The following is a 23,827-nucleotide window of genomic DNA, read 5'->3' as shown; positions in this document are numbered from 1 at the left end:
GACTGGATTCGTCTGAAAGAAGAAAGTCATATACACCTAGGATGACTTGAGTGTGAGTAATTTATGGGCTATTTTTCATTTTTGTGTGAACTAACCTTTTAAGTAGCAAATGAGAATCATTAAAATGAATGCATATATTTTGAGACAAAGGTCTTCTTTATGATTTTCAGTTTGTTTAAGATAATTAAACCAACAGTTTTTAAATAACGAAAGAAATCAATACCGTGTGCCTTTTACCCCATGCTGGTGAGCCTTTTACTCTTTTAGCCTTTTACAATTACCTTTATTACTATTATTATTATGTTTTACTTTGAAGGAGAAAAACAGGCTCCTATAGTTTCTGACTCCATTTATTAAGACAAATAGTGTGCATGTAATAATTGTTCAGTATATTAGCAAATTCTGTTTAGATTTAACGTTATTGCACAATTAATTCGTTCAAAATACCAATTTTGTACCAGCACCAATTAAATTCTAAATCATATAGTGTGCTCTTATCTAGCTTCATATGTAGTTAGCTATTTTTTGTTAGCATTTTGTATTATAGCTAATTAGTTTTTAGCGTAAAAAGGTTAGCTTCACTGTTGTTTAACTATGAATTATGAGTAGTTTGTAGCCTGGCAAGCTACATTTCAGTAGCTTTCCCAGGAAAGTTGTGTATATATGCTTTCACAAAGCTAGCATGTATGTTTGTGTTTGTTTCTACTACAGAGTATTTGTGTGTGTTTATGCATAGCCTCTGGCAGGTTTAAATTACACACTTGTTGACAGGTGTGAAAGTTTCAGGTGCTTTTGCCATTAAAAATGCTAAAACTCATACACACACACACACACACACACACACAATGCGGTGGTCAGACATGGTTTCTCTAGAGGAAAAACAGTAGCTTCCAGCACAGCTTTAAAATCAATCAATGATGGAGACTCCAGCTTTGGTATCTGGCAATTTCTGTGCAGTGAGAGAAATTCCAGCATAGCCGTACAGCTGAAACATGCATGAAAACACAGTTACACCCTCACACACATGTGCTGCTGACAATAAGACATTAGCAGGTGCTCTGCGCTAACGCTAAGTCTTAGTGGGAAAGCTTACCTGAAAGATTTGCTTGAGAGAGAACAGCGCTCTTCGCAGCTCACGTCCGGTCGAATTGTAGAGCTTTTCTGCAGGAGAAAACAGGGAAAAGAGATTTGAGTTGATCTTCATGTGCTTTACTTTCTAACATTTGCAAGTTTAGATGGAGCCTTTGGGCTATTTTAATATATTAAGGGGACATATGCTCCATAACTCAAGCACTTTGGAGCCCAGGAAAAGAACTGTGCTTTGTGTCATTGTGTTTACTGTTCAAACTGCAGTGCTTCAGTCTGCCAGCGTGTAGCAGGGTTGAGCAGAGTAATGTCTGTGTGCATTAGTGCAGTAGCTAAAGACAGACTCAGCCTCTGACTCAGCACCTATATGAAATAATGGGCATGCATCTCTCTCTCTCTCTCTAGTATCCTTGATTATCTCTTTATCGATGGCTCTGAGGAGCTGTATACTGAAACCACAGGCCGAAGCTCACAACATACTATACTCTCTCTCCATTTTTCTTTCTCAATGTGTCCCCATAGAGAACTCTCATTAACATTCCGACCTCAATATTGGCAGCCTGAGAGTCCAATTTAATCATGCCTACTGCTGAGTGTGTGTTTGTGAATGTCATTCTCTCTGTGTGTGTGTGTGTGTGTGTATGTGTGTCAATGCAAGCTTTTGCATGCGTACATTATTATACGCATGTGAAAAGGAATACTAGTCTATTAACTAGCAAATATAATACCAAAGTAATGTCATCTACACCGTATGTAAGGAAGGTACGAAAATGTTTTGCCACAACTGCCAATGGTACTTTGCATTAACTGAATAAAATGTATAATATATAGTGGACACATAACATGTAAGCCTAAAATAAGTTACTTTCCAACTGGCAATTTGTCTCACATTTGGCTCTTATTGATTGAATTCTGGTCCCGGTATGGATAACATAAGTTCTACTAGTTTTCTACTAGTTAATTCTCTAAATCCCCAATCGCTAAGACAGGAAGAGATTAAACTGCTAACAGGTTTCATTGCTAATAATTACAGAAATACAATACTACATACAGGAGCACCATATCCACCCTTTTTATAAATATTCTCAAGTATTTCAACTGAAGTCTTCCGTTTATGTGCCAGAGAGGAATTTTTCTTCCGGTTTGGCTTTATAATTGGCCGGCACATTTCCAGAACTTGTTTTCATATTCAGTAACGACAGGGTTTTGTGTTGGGTTTGACAGGACCACACCACTGTGATTTACCTCAGGCATATGTTTCTGTTGTGGGCCTCAACAAATCATGTGGAGCAAAGACAAGAACCGCATGAACCAAAGCCAGCCATCTTACTTTTCAACCAATGTGTCAGAACTTTAATCTGGCTTTACTCAGATGTAAATCAAAGCCACCTCTAGGAAGAAAAGACCTCTGGCACACCTGTGCATCTCAAGATCCAGATTATAAAGAACAAAACAATTAAGTTAAACAAGTCTCTTTGAAACAACTTGTCAAAAACATCCCAGAAAAAAATTGTCAAGCTGAACTTTAAAAGATTACCCAATCATTTTAGTAATGTAAACATTCTTTTAAAGGGACCATGTTCTTTTTTCAGTGAAATACACTTATAATCAACAATTCCTGCAACAAAACAGTCACTATTTTTACCTCTCTCTAACATATAAGCCAGAATTTTATGGTTTAAAACAAACAACAGATGACAAACCATCATTCATTTCGAACAGAAAGTCACATGGGGGCTGTACAAAGTTCTGATCCTGTTCAGATTCAGAATTTTTCATTCCAACTTGCATCTAAATATTTGTAAATATTGCAAAGACTGCACAGTAAAAGTCCCAACAGATATGATTTGCAAAAAACAGTTTCCCATGATATTTCCCTGTCAAATACCAGTATGTAGAATGCAGGGCTCATCAAACAGATATTAAAGATGAAGTGTGCCACTAATGGCATTAATGGTGATAGAGTGATAGATCATTAAACTTAGTGTCACCACTAATGTCATAATATAATGTACAAAAATATTAAAGGAGGAATAAGATTATTGTGATGTTTTTATCTGCTGTTTCGACTCACATTTTGATGGCACCCATTTGCTGCAGAGGATTCACTGATGAGCAAAAATGCTAAATTTCTCCTAATCTTTTCAGATGAAGAAACAAACTCATCTACATCTTGGATGGCCTGACAGTACATACATTTTTAGCTAATTTTTTTTTTTTTTTTTTAGGTGAACTGCAGGTTTAACTGGTATCAAACAGGCTTCCTGTACACTCCTCCTGTCTGCCATTGGTTAAAAAAAAAACGATAGTTCCGTCCTCAAACTCACACTATTGGTTGAGAAGTCACACTTTATTTTAAGGTCCAATTCTCACCATTAACTACAACTTTTGCCTCAATAAACTCCTAATTTGCTGCTTATGAATATTTAATAAGGTAGTTGTTAAGTTTAGGTATTGGGTAGGATTAGGGATGTCAAATATGGTCATGCAGAAACCAGTCATAAGGGTAAATTTTTTGAAATTGAGATTTATACATCATCTTAAAGCTGAATAAATAAGCTCTCCATTTGTGTATTTAAACAGCCAATATGTTAATAATAGGCATGCTAATAAGCAACTATTTAATAGTGAGAATTGGTCTCTATACTAAAATGTTACCGGTTGAGCCACAAGTTGCCATGTCCGGACTATTCACGCTGCTCAAATAGAGCAATTATAGCACAAGAGTCATAGGTGTCACACTTTTCAGGGAATCAAAAATGGTGTACTTGCAACATTAGGATGCACAGGAGAAATTATAAAAAAAAGATGTTTTACACTTTGAACTCTTCTTAACACAACACCTCTTGAAGAGTGGACATACAGGCTGAAAGACTTGAGGAATGAGCTGTAGACCTCAGCAGCATCTGGTGATAATTTGTTCTCTTCCTCACATTTAATACCATGTCTTGTAAAATTACTCTCAGAATCAACACAAACAACAATAAAAGCACATTCTGTTCAAGCAACCTTGGCCTCCAAACCTCCTCAATCTCCTGCTGTCAAGAACCTTAAAACCATCTCTGCTAAAGCTTCCATCCATCCTTTCCCTGTATTTCTCTGATCCTGCTGGAACAGAGGACACCAGACAAAAAGGACTGCAACCTTTACTCTGGGACTTCCATATTTGGCCCTCACTTTCTCTCTTTTTTTCCCACGAATCATTTTCTCATTCAGAACTCAGTGTTCTCAAGAGTCAGCATTTTCTCTCTCTAACTCTACCTCTGATTCACCAAATTGGATTCCAACAAAACTAGCATTTTCAAGACTACCGACAAGAGCTTGCGAGTTTTTGCTACATCATTGGAAATATATTTTAATCGTGGTTCTAAAATCTGCTACCCATCAATATTTTCTACATTATTTATTTATTTATTTAGCAGGAGGAAAAACCTACGCCCACTCTGATGGAATAATTTGTTAAGACTGATTCATCTATAACACATGAGTCAGTCTTTTTGAACGATTCATTAAAAGAACTGTCCGAAAACAATGATTTCGAAAATTATTTGCAAAATGAGTCGAGGTTTGGCTGATTAGCATGACCCGGTTTTACCCTGCTGGTGGATGCCACAACCCAATGTTTCCTACAGAGTGAGAACATTAAAATAAACAAACATTGAAAAGAACTGGTTCATAAAAGTCATTTGTTCATGATTCAGATTCAGTGTTTTCTAATTCACTATAAAGAACTGACTCATAAGACTCTTTCATTTAGGAATCACCTGGATTGGTCAAGCTTAATGTTTTTAATTCAATAAAAAGAATCAATTCATTAGAGTCATCAAACTCATTCATTTGAGAATCAAACTGTTTGTACATTCCTGCTCTTGTTCTATTATCTCACCATTGTACCACCGACGTAATCACTGTCTCTCACGTTACCCAGAATTCCTCCCCTAAACCACTCCACACTCAGCCCAGACCTCCATCCTCCTGCTTTAAGCCAGTAAACTGGCAGGTTGGCAGCAGAGCTCTGTGATCACTGGAGGATGAAGGGTAATGAAGAGGAGGGTGAGCGTGGGATCATTTCTCACGGACCCTCTTATACTGCCACACGGCCCACCGGAGACAGAGAGCTTCAGCGATCCGCAATCAGACACGCGCTGATTCAGCTAATCTCCAGTTCCTCTCTGCGGTTTCTGGATGAGTCTCGTGAATGTGATGATCACAAAGATCACACAGTGACAAACACATTCGATCTCTCCACAGTCATAAAACCACAATCACGACACGGATCTTGTTGTATCATGCACTGAATCCTTCTCTTGGAATGTGTGTGTGAGACCGGCTCAGTAATTTTGCTACTGTGTTTGCGTGATCTCTCTATATGTCGGCTCAGTCAGTCTACTGTAACTCAGCCCTACACAGACCTTTCTCCAATAAACCTGTCACCGAGTTATTCCCGCCTGTCATACAACCATGCATATCTGCAGACCGATACACACACACACACACACACACACACACACACACACACACTTACATATACACACACAGCACACAGCACAGGGAGAGTGAGGCCCTCCTTTAATGAGAAATATTTCAGCTCTGATTAGTTCCATACCAGCTGGCAGGGATAAGTGCCCGCAGTACTGTCCTCTGTCTCATCACGTTCAGGACGAAAAATAATAATAATGGACAGAGAGAAAGACAGACAAAGGAGCCAGTCAGAGAGTGTGAGACAGAGAAAGCAAGGAAAGAGATGTATATATTTATAGTGTATATAAAGTGGTCCTAAAAAATATTTGAACACTAAATGAATAAAATAAAATAACAGTACTTATAACAGTGTATATCAACTGATAAACTTTGCTGAAAGTAACCAATATCATTCATTCAAATTAATTTTAAACTAATTTATAAATATTACTCGTGCAATTATTATCTTGTAAACAGATTTATTTTGTACATTTTGTGGTATAAATGCAGAAACATGCCAAATAAAATAAAATAAAATATTTATAATAAAATAAAAAATAATAAAATATAAAAACAAAAAATATCAGGCTATATTTATTGTGGTTTAGCTGCAGATTTTTGTGGTATAGATGCAGAAACATGCAAAATAAAATAAAATAAAATAAAAAATATTCACAGCACTGTCCACTTGTCTGCTCTAGGCAATTTTAAATTATTACCTGTGACAATTATGCAACAGAAGTAAATGTTGTGTAAAGGCATAGAGTGCATGCTAACGTAATTTGCAAAACTCACAATTTTCAAAACTGTAAGAGTTTTGGAAAGATGTAGATTTTTACGTGCACCTCTAGTTTTCTCTTCCTCTTCTCTAAAGCTGCGCTGCAAGGCCTCGCCCCCTTTGCTGCCTTTTCCTGAGTGCGGGCTTTATCTGGGTTTGTGATGTCACGAACCCAGGAAGTAACTTGTTGTAGACCATACCAGACGTTTTTGTAGGCATTAAACTGCCAGAATTTTAAAAGACGATATCTCCGTTTGCACTGAACTTTCACCCTCGTAACTTTGCAGATATTGTTTATGCTCAAACAGCAACATTACACACTAACGTTAAAAAAGTGAAATCGCTTGCAATGAACCACCCCTTTAAACTTTCCATTCATAAAAAAAAAATAAAATCCTGAAAATAATAAACCAGGAACACACTGTACTTCTATCCCTCACAGCCTGGTTTTCACTTCAGTCAAAAATTAAAGGGGTGGTTCACTGGTTTTTTTCTAGGCTTGACTGTGTTTATGGGGTGCAGTCTAACATGTGTTACTGCTTCGTTTTATTTTATTTATTTTTTTTCGCAGGCATTAAACTACCAGAATTTTAAAAGACGATATCTCCGTTTGCACTGAACTTTCACCCTCGTAACTTTGCAGATATTGTTTATGCTCAAACAGCAACATTACACACTAACTAATGTTAAAAAAGTGAAATCGCAATGAACCACCCCTTTAAATACGCCACTAAATATATAATCTATTGGTGGAACTAATAGACTAATTTGCCAACTCACATTAAACACTAAAAAAAGAATTATAATTGTGGAACATGAAAGAAGATAAATTAATATTTGATATTTTGTTCATTCAATGAAAATGGGGGCCAATGTTGTTTATTAGACCCCTTTTACTCTCAATGTATGCACAAAAACCGTTATATCAAATGATTTTTTTGTGTTATATAGAAGTCATACAGGTTTGGAAAACCCCATTTTGGGGTGAATTAACCCTTTAAGAGCGAAAGTGTGTGAGGGTTACATGTGACCTGAGGCATTGCAGTTCAAATATTATCATACAAATGGCACCTGCTGCCCTTCAGCGGCCCATATAAAAGCTAAAATGAGGGAATACAAGGATGAAAACATGAATCAGCGTTTACAACTTTACACCCTTTTCAGCGCTTTCTGAGGTACAAGGTCATGTCTCCTCTGAAACCGGTGTGTGAACGCCTCCATCTGATGATGTTAATAATAATAATAATAATAATTATCCAGTAATAAAAGTAGGAGCAGTAATTTTGCTGCCTCTCAGTTGCCGTAGGGGCTGTGGGGAAGCGATACAGTGGGATCTGAATGGGAAAATGAGAAAACACACACATACTCATGAGTAAAGTCTTCATAAATTGATGAAAATGTTCACTTTCATTGTCAGAACTTGTTCAAGCTTAGTGACAGGTTGTAAAATAATCATTCTTTGAGTCATTCACAAATGATTCACATGATTCAATTGACTGATTTAGTTCTTATGAACTCACAGCTGTTAACAGCTCAATGAAATGGAAGATTATCAGTGAATAATTTCTTCATTTTTTTGTTTACTAATTTCTATAATTTCTCATGTCAAGTTACTGTATGATTTCAGAAGACTTTGAATACAGCCTTTGAGTTGTGTGGATCACATTTATAATATTTTAATAGTGCTTTTGCATTTATTTTGAAACTTGACAGCTCCAGTCTCCATTCATTGCATTCAGATGGAAAAGAGCAGATGTAAGTAAGTCATATGGGTTTGAAACGACATAAGGGTTATTAAATGATGACAGAATTAGATATTTGGGTGAATAATTCCTTTAAAGGGGTCATATGATGCTGCTAAAAAGAACATTATTTTGTGTATTTGGTGTAATGAAATGTGTTTATGCGGTTTAAAGTAAAAAAAACACATTATTTTCCACATACTATACATTATTGTTTCTCCTCTATGCCCTCTTTGCAAATTTACAGATCTTCTTTATGCACCAAGAGCTTGTAACACTCCAAAGAGAAAGGAAAAAATGAAATCGCATCATATGACCCATTTAAAGTCAACATGAAATTTAAATTCTAAACTTATTGCTCTTACTCTTAACAATTCATCCATGCATATGTTTCATTATGTTTTTCTTGTAATATTTAATTAAAATGACATAACTTGATCTTCTGATGAAACAAAAAACTTTCTGGTGACAGATGTCAGACTTCTCCAATTAGAAATGCATAGAACGATGCATAGAACTAAGTCCCCACCCCACCCCACATGTTTTTGTTGTTTTTCCATAATCCATTCCATTTGGATTTCCTTAAAAACATGGAGGAAAAGATCTGACGCTACTTCCGTTGCATCGCAAACAAGTCTCTTCAGACCACCTGCATTATTTTCTCTCCCTCCACCTCTTTTGCTCTGTTCTTCATTTATGGAGAGAAAACAGGAGTAATTACAGTGAAAACCTCCCCAACATGAGTGTGGGCTCGTAACATCCCGCTTTATGGCCTGACAGGCTTCTCTGCTTTCATCCTCTCAGTCGGTCCAAACATGGAGTGGGTGATAGGTCAGAAAATGCAGATAAACACAGGCAGGTGGGAAACATTAGGCAAAAATGCAGGTAATGATGAGATCACTCAAAAGCGGTGGAAACCAAAACTGAAAAGGACTTACTGGGTGGGGCAGCGAGGGAATTAAACAGCTGTGCGTGTGAATGAAGATTTTAAAGAGGACGTTCAACGTGCGTTTGTGTGTGGATGTGCATCCGATGTTAACTAGCCAGCTCTTCAACACATTGTGTATGGAAGCACGGCAACTTTTTAATTAATTTGTTCCTGCCACTTGACGTTTGTTCAGATGTATTCTGTGCTTTGATGAGAGCCAGATGGAAGTCTGGTACTTGGCGTTTGATTAGTTTTAGCCTAGCATGGGCCACACAGGCAGAAAACAGCCCAACTGGCAATGGCTTCCATGAACTGTGTAAAGATTAGGGGTGGGAATCTTTAGTCACCTCACGATCCGATCCGATTCCGATTCCGATTCTGGGAGTCACGATCCGATTCCAGAACGATTCTTGATCTACTTGTTCCCCCCCTTATTAATTAATTAGTTTACCGACTTGAGAATCTTAAAATCCTTACATTTACATATCCTTAATAAGCAATTTTAAAATAATTACAAATTGAAAAAAAATAAAAATTAAAACAGTTGTATGTTAAGTATTTTAAACTAATATAACTTCAAAACATACAAGCAAGAAGCAAATAATAAAGAGGAGCATAGAAACATATTGCAAACAACAAACAAAGAGTGCTTTCAGTATTTACATTTACATTTAGTCATTTAGCAGACGCTTTTATCCAAAGCGACTTACAAATGAGGACAATAGAAGCAGTCACAACTAACAAAAATATATACAAATATATAAAAGTATTTAAGATTATCTAAACGTTTTCCATTCAAGAACTGTGAGTGATTTTTCTTCATCTTTACTGTTGTTTTTTACTATGACATCATAGACACCGGGAGATCTATTAAGCTGCATTCACGCACGGATCTCTTTTGAAATATAAGAATTAATGTGGTTTGTCCTGTCCGTTTAATCCCTTAAGACATAACTGGCTGTGTTTACATTAATTTTGCGTCATAAAACCATTTTGAGACGCAAGTGCCTTAAACCACTTACACGGAGTCGCGCACAGCCGCATGCGCGAGAAGTCTTTACAAACAAAGAGCACGTCAGCATTTGAAATTGAAAGCAGCCTTCTGTTATTGAGGTTCATATTTTAAATATATAAGTCCACTGCATTCCAAACAACATAAATGATGACTTCGTAGAGCATTTGTAAAGAAAATACCGACGGGCGAGACCGCACACTTCAAGTGTAACCATAGGCGGAAATTTGTACACACTGTGTATTGTAAATAACAATGTTTTATACTTTAAATAACTTTGTAAGTAGTAAAACAACACAAACGCAAACGGGGCAAAAATGTGTTTTAAGTTTAGAAACATTTTGAGTCTCCCCTTCCCTTGCCTCACAGTGCTTTGGTCCAAATGCCTGCTTTCCTCTTTTACATCAATCAGTGTTGCCATGTCCGCGGTTTCCCCGCGGAATTGGGCTACTTTAACACTGTTGCCGCGGGTTGTTTTTCATTACCGTAGGATGAAGCGCCCCTAACGTGATATTTAGCTCCAGGAATGCGATTTTTCCCTCGAACCCTCGAAATGTGATTGGGCTAGTTTTGGGCTAGTTTTGAGTAGCAATTGGGCAGGGTTTTTTTTTTTTTTGCGAAAACCTGGCAACCCTTCATCACCTACACACACAAGTCTGTTGAGTGAGAGTAAAGTCAACAGTTGTGGAATTACAGTAAGTAAGGCTGTCAAGGCTATTTTATTCACTTAAACATCTAATGAAGTGATTATTTTCTCTTTAATACAGATAATGCCAATGTATTTGTCGATTAGTCCGCTATTTCAGCAATAATAACCTGCTTGACGGATAGTAATGTCTACAATGGACACGACCGCTATCGCGGTGCGACTACAACAGCATGAAGTTTTCTAATTTGGCATGGTCTCCCTGTTACACTAATAGTAGTAAGGCTTTCTTCTGTGTATACTTATCCTTACAAGTACAATTTAGCTGTATTATTTGTGTCCCCTTCAAATAGAGAAATGTTATGTTTATTGTCCCCCCCCACTGTTAGATGAAATTTACGCCCCTGAGTGTAACATCAAACAAAGCGCATCCTGTGCAATGAAGCCCGCGAATGTACTTGTAATTCGCTTCAACCTTTCCGAACTTTATGAAAAATTATTTTACGGAAGGTTCGAGTGGTGTATGTGTGTGAGGAATTGGAAGCAAGCAGAATACGGGAGTTTCTAAAGCAAACTCAGCGTCATCACGCATCTGGTTAAAAACTAAGCTCAGAATCGATTCTGAAATTCTCAGAATCGATCCAGAATCATTGGAGAGAGAATCGCGATGCATCGATGGATCAATTTTTTCTCCCACCCCTAGAAAAGATAGGTAACAAAGAGAAAATAGGTAACAAAGGAGACAACCATCCTTCAGTTCGTTATTCATCAGCAACAGAGGCTGACAAGAAAGGCTCTCTCTTTTTATGGGAAAATTTTTGACTGGGAACAGAAGGCTTTGTGAAGGATTCATGATCAAAACGCCACCACGCCTGAATTTAAATAAAGCATGAATTTGAAAACAACTCATAAAACATTTAAAAGGGGGTGGATAAAAAGACTTGAAACCACATTAAGAAAAATGCAAACAATTAGGAGTCATGTGTTGGCATACTACATGGAATCTGAGGATTTGTAAAAAATATTCACAGTGTGCAGTGATTCATAAAAGCAACTGGCTAATTTTAAGGATCTTTGATGTATGGTATATGGTAGGGGTGGATGATCAGCAAAAATTCAGGATCTATCACAAATGTCAAACCAAAAAAATAACATTTTATTTAAGTCATTTAAGTCACAGTCATGAACATTGCCAATTATTACACACACACACACACACACACACACCATTCATTTTGATTTCTTCAGTTCTGAAGCATTAAAACTTGTGGTCACACTTTAAGGTCCAACTCTTGCTATTAACAAACCATTAACTATGACTATTGCCTCAATAAACTCCTAATTTGCTGCTTATTAATAGTTAGTAAGGTAGTTGTTAAGTTTATGTATTAGGATTAGGATGTGCTTTATAAGTACTATAATAAACAGCCAATATGTTAATAATAGGCATGTTAATAAGCAACTTGTTAATAGTGAGAATTGGTCTCTGTACTAAAGTGATACCAAACTTGTTTATGTATAATATTTAAACCTCTACTATATGATAACAGATATGAATAATTCCAGAGGTAATTCAGTCAATGTGATCACTTCCACACACCCATGATAACAATTTAAGTTTTAAGAATCTTCAAGGTCAGAAAATTTCTGAAAAAGGATATCAGTGAGCAAGGTGCTGATTCACTAATTTATGTAATTATATATAATTACATAATAATTACATAGTGTAATAATTACCAATGCTGTAATAATTAAGTGGATTTGTGAGTTTGTTTAGTGAAGTATTTATTAAACTTTGTGAGTCTTTTTGAGTGATTCATTAAAAATAACCAGGTTACAGAGTCATCTATTTGTGAAAGTTTTGTTTTAATCAATTCAAATTCAGATCAATCAATTCAAAGCTTGTTCAGATAAAAAAAGATACTCAAAAATGTCATCCACCCCAATATTTTAAACACAGCCTCCAACATGACTCATTCCAATGAACAAAGATCACTTGTGAATTTGGTGCCGAATCCACCAGACTCAGCTGTAGGATGCAGTTACAACACAAATGCACCATGCTGATACATGCTGACTCAACTGCACTCGTGTACAAAAGCTTTCTCTTCCACTCCTCTGAATGCCAGCGAGGACTGTGGAATATGAAACCCCTGCTGAATAAGCCAGAGCTGATCACCTTTCCCTATTCTGATATCTAACCCTGGGATTGTGCTCGTTCGGCATTTCTTTGCGAGGTTCCCATCAGACTGTGAAAATCCCTCTACTACAAGCTACCATTGTCTGTGCAGGAAACCTGAGACACCCATTATTTGTGTGTTAATAGATCGCTTATATTGTAAAAGTTCTACCCAAGTGACTTAAAAAGGGAAGGGGAGAGTGCAGTAATCTTAATTGTTACTAGGTCAAAGATGGAGCTGCGTGTGATAAAACCATCCACAGGATCCACAGAAGGTACAGTCTGACATCCTGGAGACTGGAGCTTTGGGGCTTCAAAAAGGACACAAAAATTTGAGTGTGGATCTTCAAAAATTTGTAAAGCTTTGGATCTTCAAAAAGGACACAAAAAATGTATAATAAATGTAGTAACGCACTATATTAAGAGTCTTCTGAAGTCAATCCATAGCTTTGTGTGAGAAACAGACTGAAATTTGGTCATAACTTATGAAAAGTTGGGGGAAAACACAATAATTAGATTACAGATCAAAATCAATTTCACAACAGATTTTGTTACAAATTAAACATTTTTAAAATAATGGTTTTTTTTTTGTTTTTTTTTTAAAGGCTCATTTTTGAATTCAGTAAATATTATGACAATTAAATATGAATTTAATTGCTGCAATGTGGTAAATGCGTTATGAACTGTCTTTAATTTAATTAAAATGAAATGAACACATTTATTAAGTAAGGATTCGTAAAATTGATCAAAAGTGACAGTGAAGACATTTATAATAAAAAGAAAATGCTATACATTTGAAGATTCTATTCATCAAATAATTCTGATATAAACATGTATCATGGTTTCCACAAATATATTAAGCAGCACAACAGTTTTTAACATTGATAAATAAATAAATAAATAAATGTGTCTGACCAATAAATCAACTTAGAACCATTTCTGAAAGATCACATGACACTAAAGACTGGAAAATTCAGCTTTGCCATCAGAGAAATAAATTACACCTTAAAGTATATTAAAATAGAACACTGTTATTTTAAATTGTAATAATAATTCACAATATTACTTGCAATATTGCATTTTTTATCAAATAAATGCAGCCTTGGTGAGCATAAGGCAGTTATTTAAAAAAAAAAAATTAATATATATATATTTTTGGTGAAAAACTAATTTCACCAAAAAACTGGGCCCTCTGATCTCTGGGCCCTCAGAAATTTGTAACCAACAGTGTAACGCACTAACCCACAGAAGCAACGACAGGCAAAGCAAGTACATACACACACATAACCACATTAGATTTCCCCGTAAACATGTACCAGGATATGGAAGCACATGCGCAGGGTATAGACTTTAGTTCGAGTGTATGTTTAAGAGTGTCATTCAAGAACAACAGATCCACAGGGTGCTGCATCAAACGTCTGGAGCGCGGCCAGTCAGTAAGAACATTTGGCAGCTCCTCAGTCATCCTCAAAAGCTCTGTAGCGCTCTTGTTGCAGTAACAGATGCTGAAAGTACTTAATTGCATTTCAAAGCCCTGTGGTGCATGGCCCACTCCTGCATGCACTTATTTTCATAGCTGGAGCCTCGTAAAGTGCCGCTGTCCCCAAAAAAAAGCAGGTGCTCGCAGCCGCAAAATGGAGATTAATCATAGAGAGGCCCTGAGTTTGGGTCGACGAGCTGTTAGAGTAACATCAACCTGTTTTCGCTCTCTGTCGTTTGATCAGGCGTGTTTAAAAAAGCACATTTGATGGACAGATTTCTGTCACTGAATGTGAATTGCAGTGTGGTGGTTTCTTAGATTTTAAAGGAATGAGTTATAAGCCAGCACAACATCAGGAAATTGTCTAAAATGGAGATACACACATGCCACGATTTGTATCGGAAAACAGATGGGGATTTTACACACACACACACACACACACACTCAAGCACATAAATATACACACAAGCCGAGAGAGTCATGTATTTAAGACACCTGGTGATACTGGAGAATCATCCAAAAGTTTGCTCCAGTTTTCCAGTACGTAACTGTCAAAACGCTGCAGATCTGAACCAAAATACGGGTCTACAATTTCTGGGTGACGTATCTGGAACTTTCACTCAAGGCACTGATTCCCTTTTTTCCTAGAAGATGTCATAATGGAACATAAGTTCATCCAAGAGGAAAATAGTTCTGATAAGCTTCAAAGATCCTTTGTACACACAGATCCACTGACACAGTGCCATGAAACCAGCGTTGCTCTGAACATTATTATATTGGTTGTTACACATCTGTTTGCATACATGGCTGTGCAATGTGACAGTTTTGCTCACATTTGCAATTAAAAATTAATATTGCAAAAACAAACATTAATTTGCCATAATAACTGTGCAATAAACCCCATGCTAGTACTAAAAAAACAAAATGCATGTATTGCATACTTACACGAATGCACATCATTTACTAATCATGAATTTTTGTTTACAAATATATCTACAACTCTACCCTGCCGGGTCAAATGCCAACTCATCTTGTTGTTCTAAGTATAATTCTAAGCCGAAAAAGTATGAAAATACACATTTAGTCCATAAATGAAAAACTGCAGTTAGATAAGAATCTTTGTTCAGATATTTTTGTAACTGTATAAATGACCAATCTCTTAAATAGATGTGCTAGTTTTGTACCTCTCTAAGCTCTCTTTCTTCTCATAAAATAAAATATTTCAATTCGAATCTATCATGTCCACAACCGTTTAGATGTCTGTGGTCGTTTTTAAACGTTTTCATCTCTTATGCTCAGCAATATGGAAGCCCGTTTCCGCAAAAAAAAACAACAACAACAAAAAAAAAACAATTAATTGCGAGTTTTTATCTCGCAATTCTGATTTTTTTCTCAGAATTGTGAGATATAAACTTAAAATTGCGAGTTATAAAGTCAGAATTACGAGTTATAAACTCGCACTTGTGAGTTATAAAGTCAGAATAGCAGGATAAAAACTCACAATTGCAAGAAATAAAGCCAGAATTGCAAGATGTAAACTCGCAATTGCAAGAAAAAAGTCAGAATTGTGAGATAAAAAGTATCACATGAGCAGTCTCTGTTTTACACAGAACAATACAGGACAGTAACTCTGTAATCTGGGCAGGGGTTTTGAGCAAGAATGCAGATCCTTTAAGATGGAACTCTGGGATCAAACAAAGTCATAAATGGGGTACATCTGCAGCTCAAGCCATGGGAGGGTCCCCGTTTCCATTAGGAATCCACAGAGGAATAAACAAAGACACATGTTTGTCGACCGTGGCTTCTTGCGAATGGACATACGCAGCTGAGCACGAGCAGTAGACACAAAAACTCCCAAACTTCCCTGCTCTTGTTCAGTCGGCGAGAGAACTTTCACCTGTCAGAAAGCAAACAGGTCTCCAACTTTCCAGAAATGGAAAAATGTGAAGGAGATAAGATCTGTGGACAAAAGAACTTGTCGGATTGACGACGTTCCAAGAAAGAAAAAGTTCCTGTGTCGTTCTTCAAAACAAACATTCAATGGTAGGACTGGGAATTGTTTCAAAAAATAATTCATTCTCCCACTCGAGAATCGAGAATCGATTCCAAAGGTTGGACTCGATTCAATCAAAGGGAATCGACTTCTCTTTAATAGAGTTTTTCACTGCAGTAGATAGCTGATCATTAATTTGTCTCTTGGTCGCTTGCTTATAGTGATGGGAAGTCCAATTCATTTCCCAAATTGGTTCTTTTGAAAGGTTCATTTCAATGAATTGGTAAAAAAAAAACAATCGCAGCCGTTCTTTTATCCGTTGTGTGTGTATTGTTAACAACTTTGTGTCATATTATGTCACACTGAAACATTCACATAAAGCCATATGTGTGAACGCATATTGCTTATTATTACCTTTAATTTACTTAAGTTAATGAGGTTTGCTTTCACTATTTAATTATGTGTTCCTGCTTGTCGAATATAGCATACGACTGACAAATATTGATTAGTCTACATTTTGGACAAAGTTTTGTAACCGAAAAAAAAAAAGTGATGCAAAAATGCAGAACTGTTCTAGGTGTCTAAAGTATATAAAAAGAATAAACTAGTGTCATAAATTCCATGATTCACCTTAAAGGGTGAAACTGCCTTATTCTGTTGTCTACAATGGAAGGTTTTGAGCATCACTCCGGACTCCAGATATAACAGATACTGATATTAATCAGTCGCTCACGTCCGTAGACACGGTGTAACATTGGTTTTGCTTTGTTTCACAGAACTAATCGTTGTCTGGGTTGCGTACGTATATGTGGGGCGGAGCTATCAAAATAGGGGCAAGACCCTTTTGGGGTAGGGGCGTGTTTGTTTTGGTGATTTCAAATATCAACATTGGCTACCAGAAATCGCTTACTCTGCCTTTAAGGAAGGAGGTAAGTCTTCATATTATTTAGTCACAACAAATTGAGGTTAATGTTAGGGTGCTTTCATACCTGGCCCGTTGTTTCGGAACCTGCCGCGTTTCCCCCCTTAGCTCGGTTCTTTTGGGCATATGTGAACACGGCAATCGTGCTCGGATCCAAGCCAAAACAATCGGTCTGAGATCGCATGAACGAGGTGGTCTCGGCTCGATTGAAAACGAACTCTGGAGCGGTTCGGTTGTAGTGAGAAAGCAATCTGATCTAACGTACCAACGAACCAGGCTATATCACAATATATAATGGGTAATTACGTAAGTTCCGTGAAAAGCATTAGCTTTGTTGTTTTGCTAATACTTCAAAATGAACCATGTGCATGTCTGTGGGTGAGCACATCTTCGCCATTCAGAATCAAAGCACACTTATTCATTTTATAATGCCGTCTTATTGCTCCTCTTCCTAGTATGTGCATTTTAAAAATGTTTTCCCGATGAATCCTGGACTCCTGCTCAAAGTGATAAATTAATATAACGACATCTACAAAAAAAACAACAATAAGCCCGTGAAGCTGTTGTCGTTCCATCCTGACAGATGACAGCTGTGACCTGTGACAGCTAAGTGGAATCCCGGAAAATAAACCGTGAAACTTTGACCAATGAGAGAACAGTTTACTCGCGCGTGACTTGTATTAACAAATTTGGTCCTTTTAGAAACATTGTCGTGTGAAAGCGAACCGTTCCAAGAATAAAAAGCAACATTGTAATAATTTTAATCCCTGTTTCGGAACAAAGCAATCGATCTACAGGTGCGAAGGCACCCTTACTCTAGTTTTTAAAAAAATAATCAAAAACAATCGAAAACAACAGTGAGGAATCAATTCCTCAGTCAATTCCAGTTGATTCCAGAACCAGGAATTGAAACAGCCAACTCAACAACATTAAACATTGTTTCTAAATATATTAAATGCAACTAAAAAACAGAAATTTAATGGAGGTAAATTCTGCAAAATAATTCAGAACTTTTTTCCCCAGACTAATTAAAACACTCTTTTTCCACATCCTTGCAACTCTTGGCGAAGTTCGACGCCTGGTCGGCCAAACATAAGGCCCACAGAAGAGAACATATTTCGGAGCATCTAATTGTTAATAAATAAGCATGAACCGTGCTGCTCGTCAACTTAAGCATCTGTCTTGAGACAAAGCTCTGGGATTGGCCGTGAGCCCGTACTGACACACAGCAAGGGGACCATCAATACTACAGAGTTCTTCAGCCAGCTCTGCTGAAAGGCCTGTGAGGACACAGAGGCACACATGACTAACTGCCTTTCCAGTTCCCAGGCTGGATTTACAACCATGCAGCAAATCAAGCAAGATTCAAAATAAATCTGTCACAAATGAGGAAACGAAGGATCATACAGATTGCAGAGGGACAAGACAGTAATAACCGTATATTAGTTGCATTCCAAAAGTATGTCCAAATGCAAATGTCTTTCGAGTTGGAAATGTCTCTTTTTGAAGAGATTGCACAGTCTACTTCAAAATTTGTATGTTGTCTCAGTCCCAGACAGCTTGTCCTTGAATCATCTCATGCAGATTTTGCAAATAAAATGGTAAGATCTGGCAGAAATAGGCATGATTGGATGGATGCACTGTTTTTATCATTCTGCTTGGAAACAAATGTACCAGTTTAAAATGACTATGGGTACCTGGAAAGAATTAGTTGCTTCATTTTCAAAAGCTTGCATGGCTTGTTGCATCAGATCCATCAGAGAGATGGGATACTGTAAATTTATGGAGTTACAATATACACTATTGTTCAAAAATTTGGGGTCAGTAAAATATTTGAAATTTCTGAACACAAACTATGGTTGAATGTCAGTCATGTGACCTATTTCTGTCTAAATGGGCAGTTTCTGGCCAGAATAAGCCAAAAGTTGAAAGTTACAGAAAAAGCAGCAGCCTAGCTGAATTACGTAAAAAGACACAATATACACACGGAACTAAACCAGGCATATATGAACTAGAAACAATGCAGATTTGCATGCCAAATCTCACTTGTTACCATATCATGAATGATAGTAGGGCTGCACGATAAATCGAAATGAAATCGAAATCGCAATTAGAAAGAAGCTGCGATTGTCATGCGTATCTTTCAGTGAAGCACGGTTCTGTGATCAGTCGTAAATCTCCATCCGAAGGCCAGAGGGCGCTCTCGCGCGGAAACTTCAATGCTTTAGATTTAAAGATTTAAATGCTTTCATCAATGCAACGTGACTAATAAGCACATGACTACGGCAATATATGGTTCATCTGAGTTCTTATTATTATAATTTTCATTATAATAAAGTATATTTATAATGCAATGCTAATCGACATAGTGACCTTTTACTGACAAGATGTGCATGTAGAGCAAAAAGCATAATCTTCAAGTACATTAAAGCCTGTCATCAACCCAAACACAAGCTCCATTCTTCGCCACAATAGTAATAACAGAAACTAAAAACACACAAAATAACAAAATAACACTTAATTCAACATTTACTTTCCCCATCCAGTCCCATGCAAAGCATGCTGGGAACTGGAAATCCCCTGCCCGGTTTCTGCAACGCTACATTAATGCCAACAGACATTATTCACGTAGCCCCGATGCAAATGGATTAAGTACACTTCTATTTTACCAGATTGAATGGATTGCACCCAATGAAATTAAGTTGTGATAAAATGTTCAAAGTAAATTGAGCAGGCAGCAAAAATCACAGTTTTCAGTACGGTTGCTTGGTCTATTTGACCTGCTTTGTGATATCAGTGAACATTAGAGCTCAGGGAGTTGATGTGGTAAGCCAGCGAGGAGGTGAAATGCCTGTGCTGCATGGAGGGAATACTGTTGACAACTGCTCTGCTGTTAGGTGTTAGAAGAGCAGCACAGGGAGCCAACTGAAGCAACATCTCAATGAATGACATTAACAATCTGATTTAATCCAGCATATGCTGTAGCTCAAAATACTCAAAAGAAACAATAATATAATATAATATAATATAATATAATATACCAAAGTTTGTAAAATACAAAAGTATAATACCAGAATATAATATAATAACAAAAGTATGACTGTTTCCACAAAATATTGGGCATATTATTAACTGTGACCATAATAATAAAGGTTTCTTGAATTATTTCAGACAGATTATGTGACTTAAAAAACTGGAGTAATGGCATAATGGGCAGCCGAAAATCTAGCTTTGCCATCACAGGAATTTTTTTTTTTTTAATAGAATAGAATAAAAAAAATGTAATAATATTTCACAATATTACTTTTTTTTTTACTGTATTTATGTTCAAACAAGTGCAGCCTTGGTAAAATTCTTCTTTCAAAAACATAAAAAAATCTTACCAACGCCAAACTTGTGTACAGTTATGTGTAATTGTAATTAAATATTAATAAAATTATACACAACAAATAAATATAAAAAATAAATTATTGTACTAAAACAAATTAATATAATCTTACTTGATAAACAAATATACAAATAATTAATACCAATTAATATAAAAAAATATAAATATAAGAATCAGAATGCAGTCAGTATAAAGAGATAATTAAGGGATCCCAACAAATGGCCAAGCAAAGCGCACGACACTGACAAGGTACGCGATACAGTACGAGACCAAACGCCATTTCAGCACGTCTCCACAGTAAACGTTATCTGTCTCCACACATAACAGATGTTTTTGAAGAACTGTACTCCAAAAAGTAATGGCACACAGCTGTCATTTATATATAAATAATAAAAACAAAAAATATCTTAAAACACCTCATCAATCCCTCCACTGAGGCTACATGTCTTTTGGGAGTCACTGAGGTGAGATAATCTATTGGCTTCTAAAACTCCATATGACATGAACTCCATCACCATCCCACCCACAGCTTTGACAAGCAACTCCCAATGAATTCAAGCAATGAATATTATCAGTCCCATTCAGAGCCATTTGAGAAGAGGGCAATTTTATTAGCGATACACACAGCCAACTGGCATCTATTAATGCCAAAGGCCTTTACAAGTTAAAACGTTGCTATAAACAACAGTAAACAATTTCCTCTTTGACAAAATAAATACAGCAATGGAGAAGGTGTTACAGCAGTCCTCAGGGAACCTCAAACCCCCTGGTCAGAGCCAAACTGCATATTGAGGTGCTGATAACAGTGCCATTCAGAGGAGCTTTGCTCGCGGAATAGGCTGCTTTATTTCATGATGTCACTAAATTGGACATACTCCACTCTTGGCAAAGACACTCGGCCAACACTCAATGGGCCTTTGTCTTGCTGAAGATAGTTTGCCCATTTGGAACAGATTCACACCCAGTGTGCCAGTCTGTATTGCGTCTGAAGGCCTCACACTCTCGCATCAACACAACTGAGAACAACTCTCATGGGAGGGTACATTGAATCAATTGCATACTTGTTAAATAACCTTATATTTGATATTTATTCACTTAACTGTTAAGTAATTATATCATTTTTTTTTTCTGTAAATCATCAGATATACTAGACATTACAGAAATAAACCAGCTCTTCCTGTTAGATATACTGATTATTTAACCAGGTTAAACACTTTTTAAACAATATACTGAGCCTATCTTGGGTGTGAACAGTTTAATGAAGTTCGTAAAGTCATGCTTAATCTTAAAGGACCAAGTCGATTGGCTAATTAAAGGTAAATGCACTAGCTGATATGGTGGTTATCTTTGACTTCTATACTGACACCTAGTGGTGTGGATGCAGCATGTGAAAATCAGTTTTCTGATATCACCAATTTGTGAAAAGTGAAAGTGTCAAACAATAGGGATCTCCTAGATAAAATGAGGAGTTTTTGTCTAGTCATGTGACTTCAACATGGCTGCCCACTCGATTTAAAATAATACAGCTTTTAATTGGTCACCGATATGAGTCTTTAACTCATTTGAGTGCACATTATTTTAAACTGATTTTAAATGTAGTATTTAGAAAATTGTTTTGAGGAAATAAGTTAATTGCATTATACTGGAAAAAAAATATTTTTCTGTGATTAATGTTAGTGATTAATGTTTAATGCATTAAAAAGTAATGCAATGGATCTGTTAAAACGTTAATTTAAAGATTCTGCATTACTGTTTAACACGTTTAATGCATTAAATATTTCTTTAATATTTCATGCATTCACTTAATTTTTTTAGCTACTTTGATACTGTGACAATTGCAATAATGTGATTAATCACAGAAAACTGTGAAGTTAATGAGTACACCTTTTTAAAATTATTCACAACCCTAATTTTTATATACTGAATTACAATCACTATACCTATAGTAACACACACCAGTATATTGTGAAGATTTCCTATGAAAAAATCAAGAGAAAAAAATATGTATGAAATAATCTGAAAAAGAATCACTGTTTATCACTGTAGCTCACATGAACTATTCTACTCATTCACTTTTTTTACTACATCTTTTCACATCTAAAATAATAATTAAAAAAAAGACTTACCAAGCCTGTTTGCCACAGGGCTTATGTTCCTGCCAGCAATCACTCGCTACAGACTCACTGCATTTAGTATGATGAAAAAGCAGCACTCCAGAAACAATAGGCCGTTTCTCAGAGAGAGAGAGAGAGAATCTAAACAAGTCTACTGTATTAGTACATTCTCAGACTGATTGAATGCTGTAGTTAAAACAATATGTTCCCATCATCTTCAGCCTTCATTCTTTATTTATTCCAGTTGTATTGGCTCAGATGGCAGCACTTCCGTAAGCACTTGTTGCAATACGCAGCAAAGAGGCTGTGAAACTACAGTATGAGTCCCCTGCACAATAACTGGGGTATATTTGTAGCAATAGCCAAAAATACATTGTATGGGTCAAAATTATTGATTTTTCTTTTATGCCAAAAATCATTAGGATATTAAGTAAAGATCATGTTCCATGAAGATATTTTGTAAATTTCCTACTGTAAATATATTAAAACGTAATTTTTGATTAGTAATATGCATTGCTAAGATTTGAAAAATTGACCCTTATGACTGGTTTTGTGGTCCAGGGTCACATATTATATTTTCTCTAACTGTTCTGGTGATGTGGATACATATCTGGACTGGTAATTTAAAGGTATCACATTTGAATGCACAAAGGGCAATCCATGAATTAGCATCACTGCTTCTCTAAACAAGATGCCTAAAAATGAAAATTCTGTCATTGTTTACTCAGCTTCATGTAATTTCTTCTGGAACACAAATCAATTTTTTATTTGTGCATACAATGAAACTGAATGGGGACCAATGTTATTTTTTGGACACCCAGTTACTTTCTCCATACGGGCAAAAAGAGTTAAAACGTTCTTCAAAATTTATTATTTTGTGTCCCGCAGAATAATAAAAAAAAGGTTTTACAGGTTTGGAATGACATGAGGGTAAGTAAATTACCGTATTGGCCCGAATATAAGACGACCCTGATTATAAGACGACCCCCCTTTTTCCAGATGTACCTTTTGGAAAAAGGCTTTTTAAAAACCAAATCTTGTTTTTTCTCAGTAAAACACATTTTGTCTTCAATTATTTTCATATTGCATATTTTTCCT

General features: G+C 36.3%; 1 protein-coding gene across 5 annotated transcripts in view; it reads right to left on the bottom strand.

Annotated features, from left to right (window-relative positions):
- The window catches only part of LOC107743170 (FH1/FH2 domain-containing protein 3-like), a 190,638-nt gene that overhangs the window by 73,350 nt on the left and 93,461 nt on the right, over positions 1-23,827 (bottom strand). For all 5 annotated transcript variants that reach the window (XM_016556304.1, XM_016556300.1, XM_016556301.1 and 2 more), the window contains exon 4: positions 1,094-1,161. In XM_016556304.1, coding sequence (XP_016411790.1) covers positions 1,094-1,161 — 68 coding nt within the window. The remainder of the gene's footprint in view (positions 1-1,093; positions 1,162-23,827) is intronic.

Source organism: Sinocyclocheilus rhinocerous, unplaced genomic scaffold (genome assembly GCF_001515625.1).
Source record: "Sinocyclocheilus rhinocerous isolate Xijiao unplaced genomic scaffold, SAMN03320098_v1.1 scaffold946, whole genome shotgun sequence".
Classification (NCBI taxonomy): Eukaryota; Metazoa; Chordata; class Actinopteri; order Cypriniformes; family Cyprinidae; genus Sinocyclocheilus; species Sinocyclocheilus rhinocerous.
Note: the sequence above shows the minus strand (reverse complement) of the source record. Positions and strands in the feature narration are given on the sequence as shown.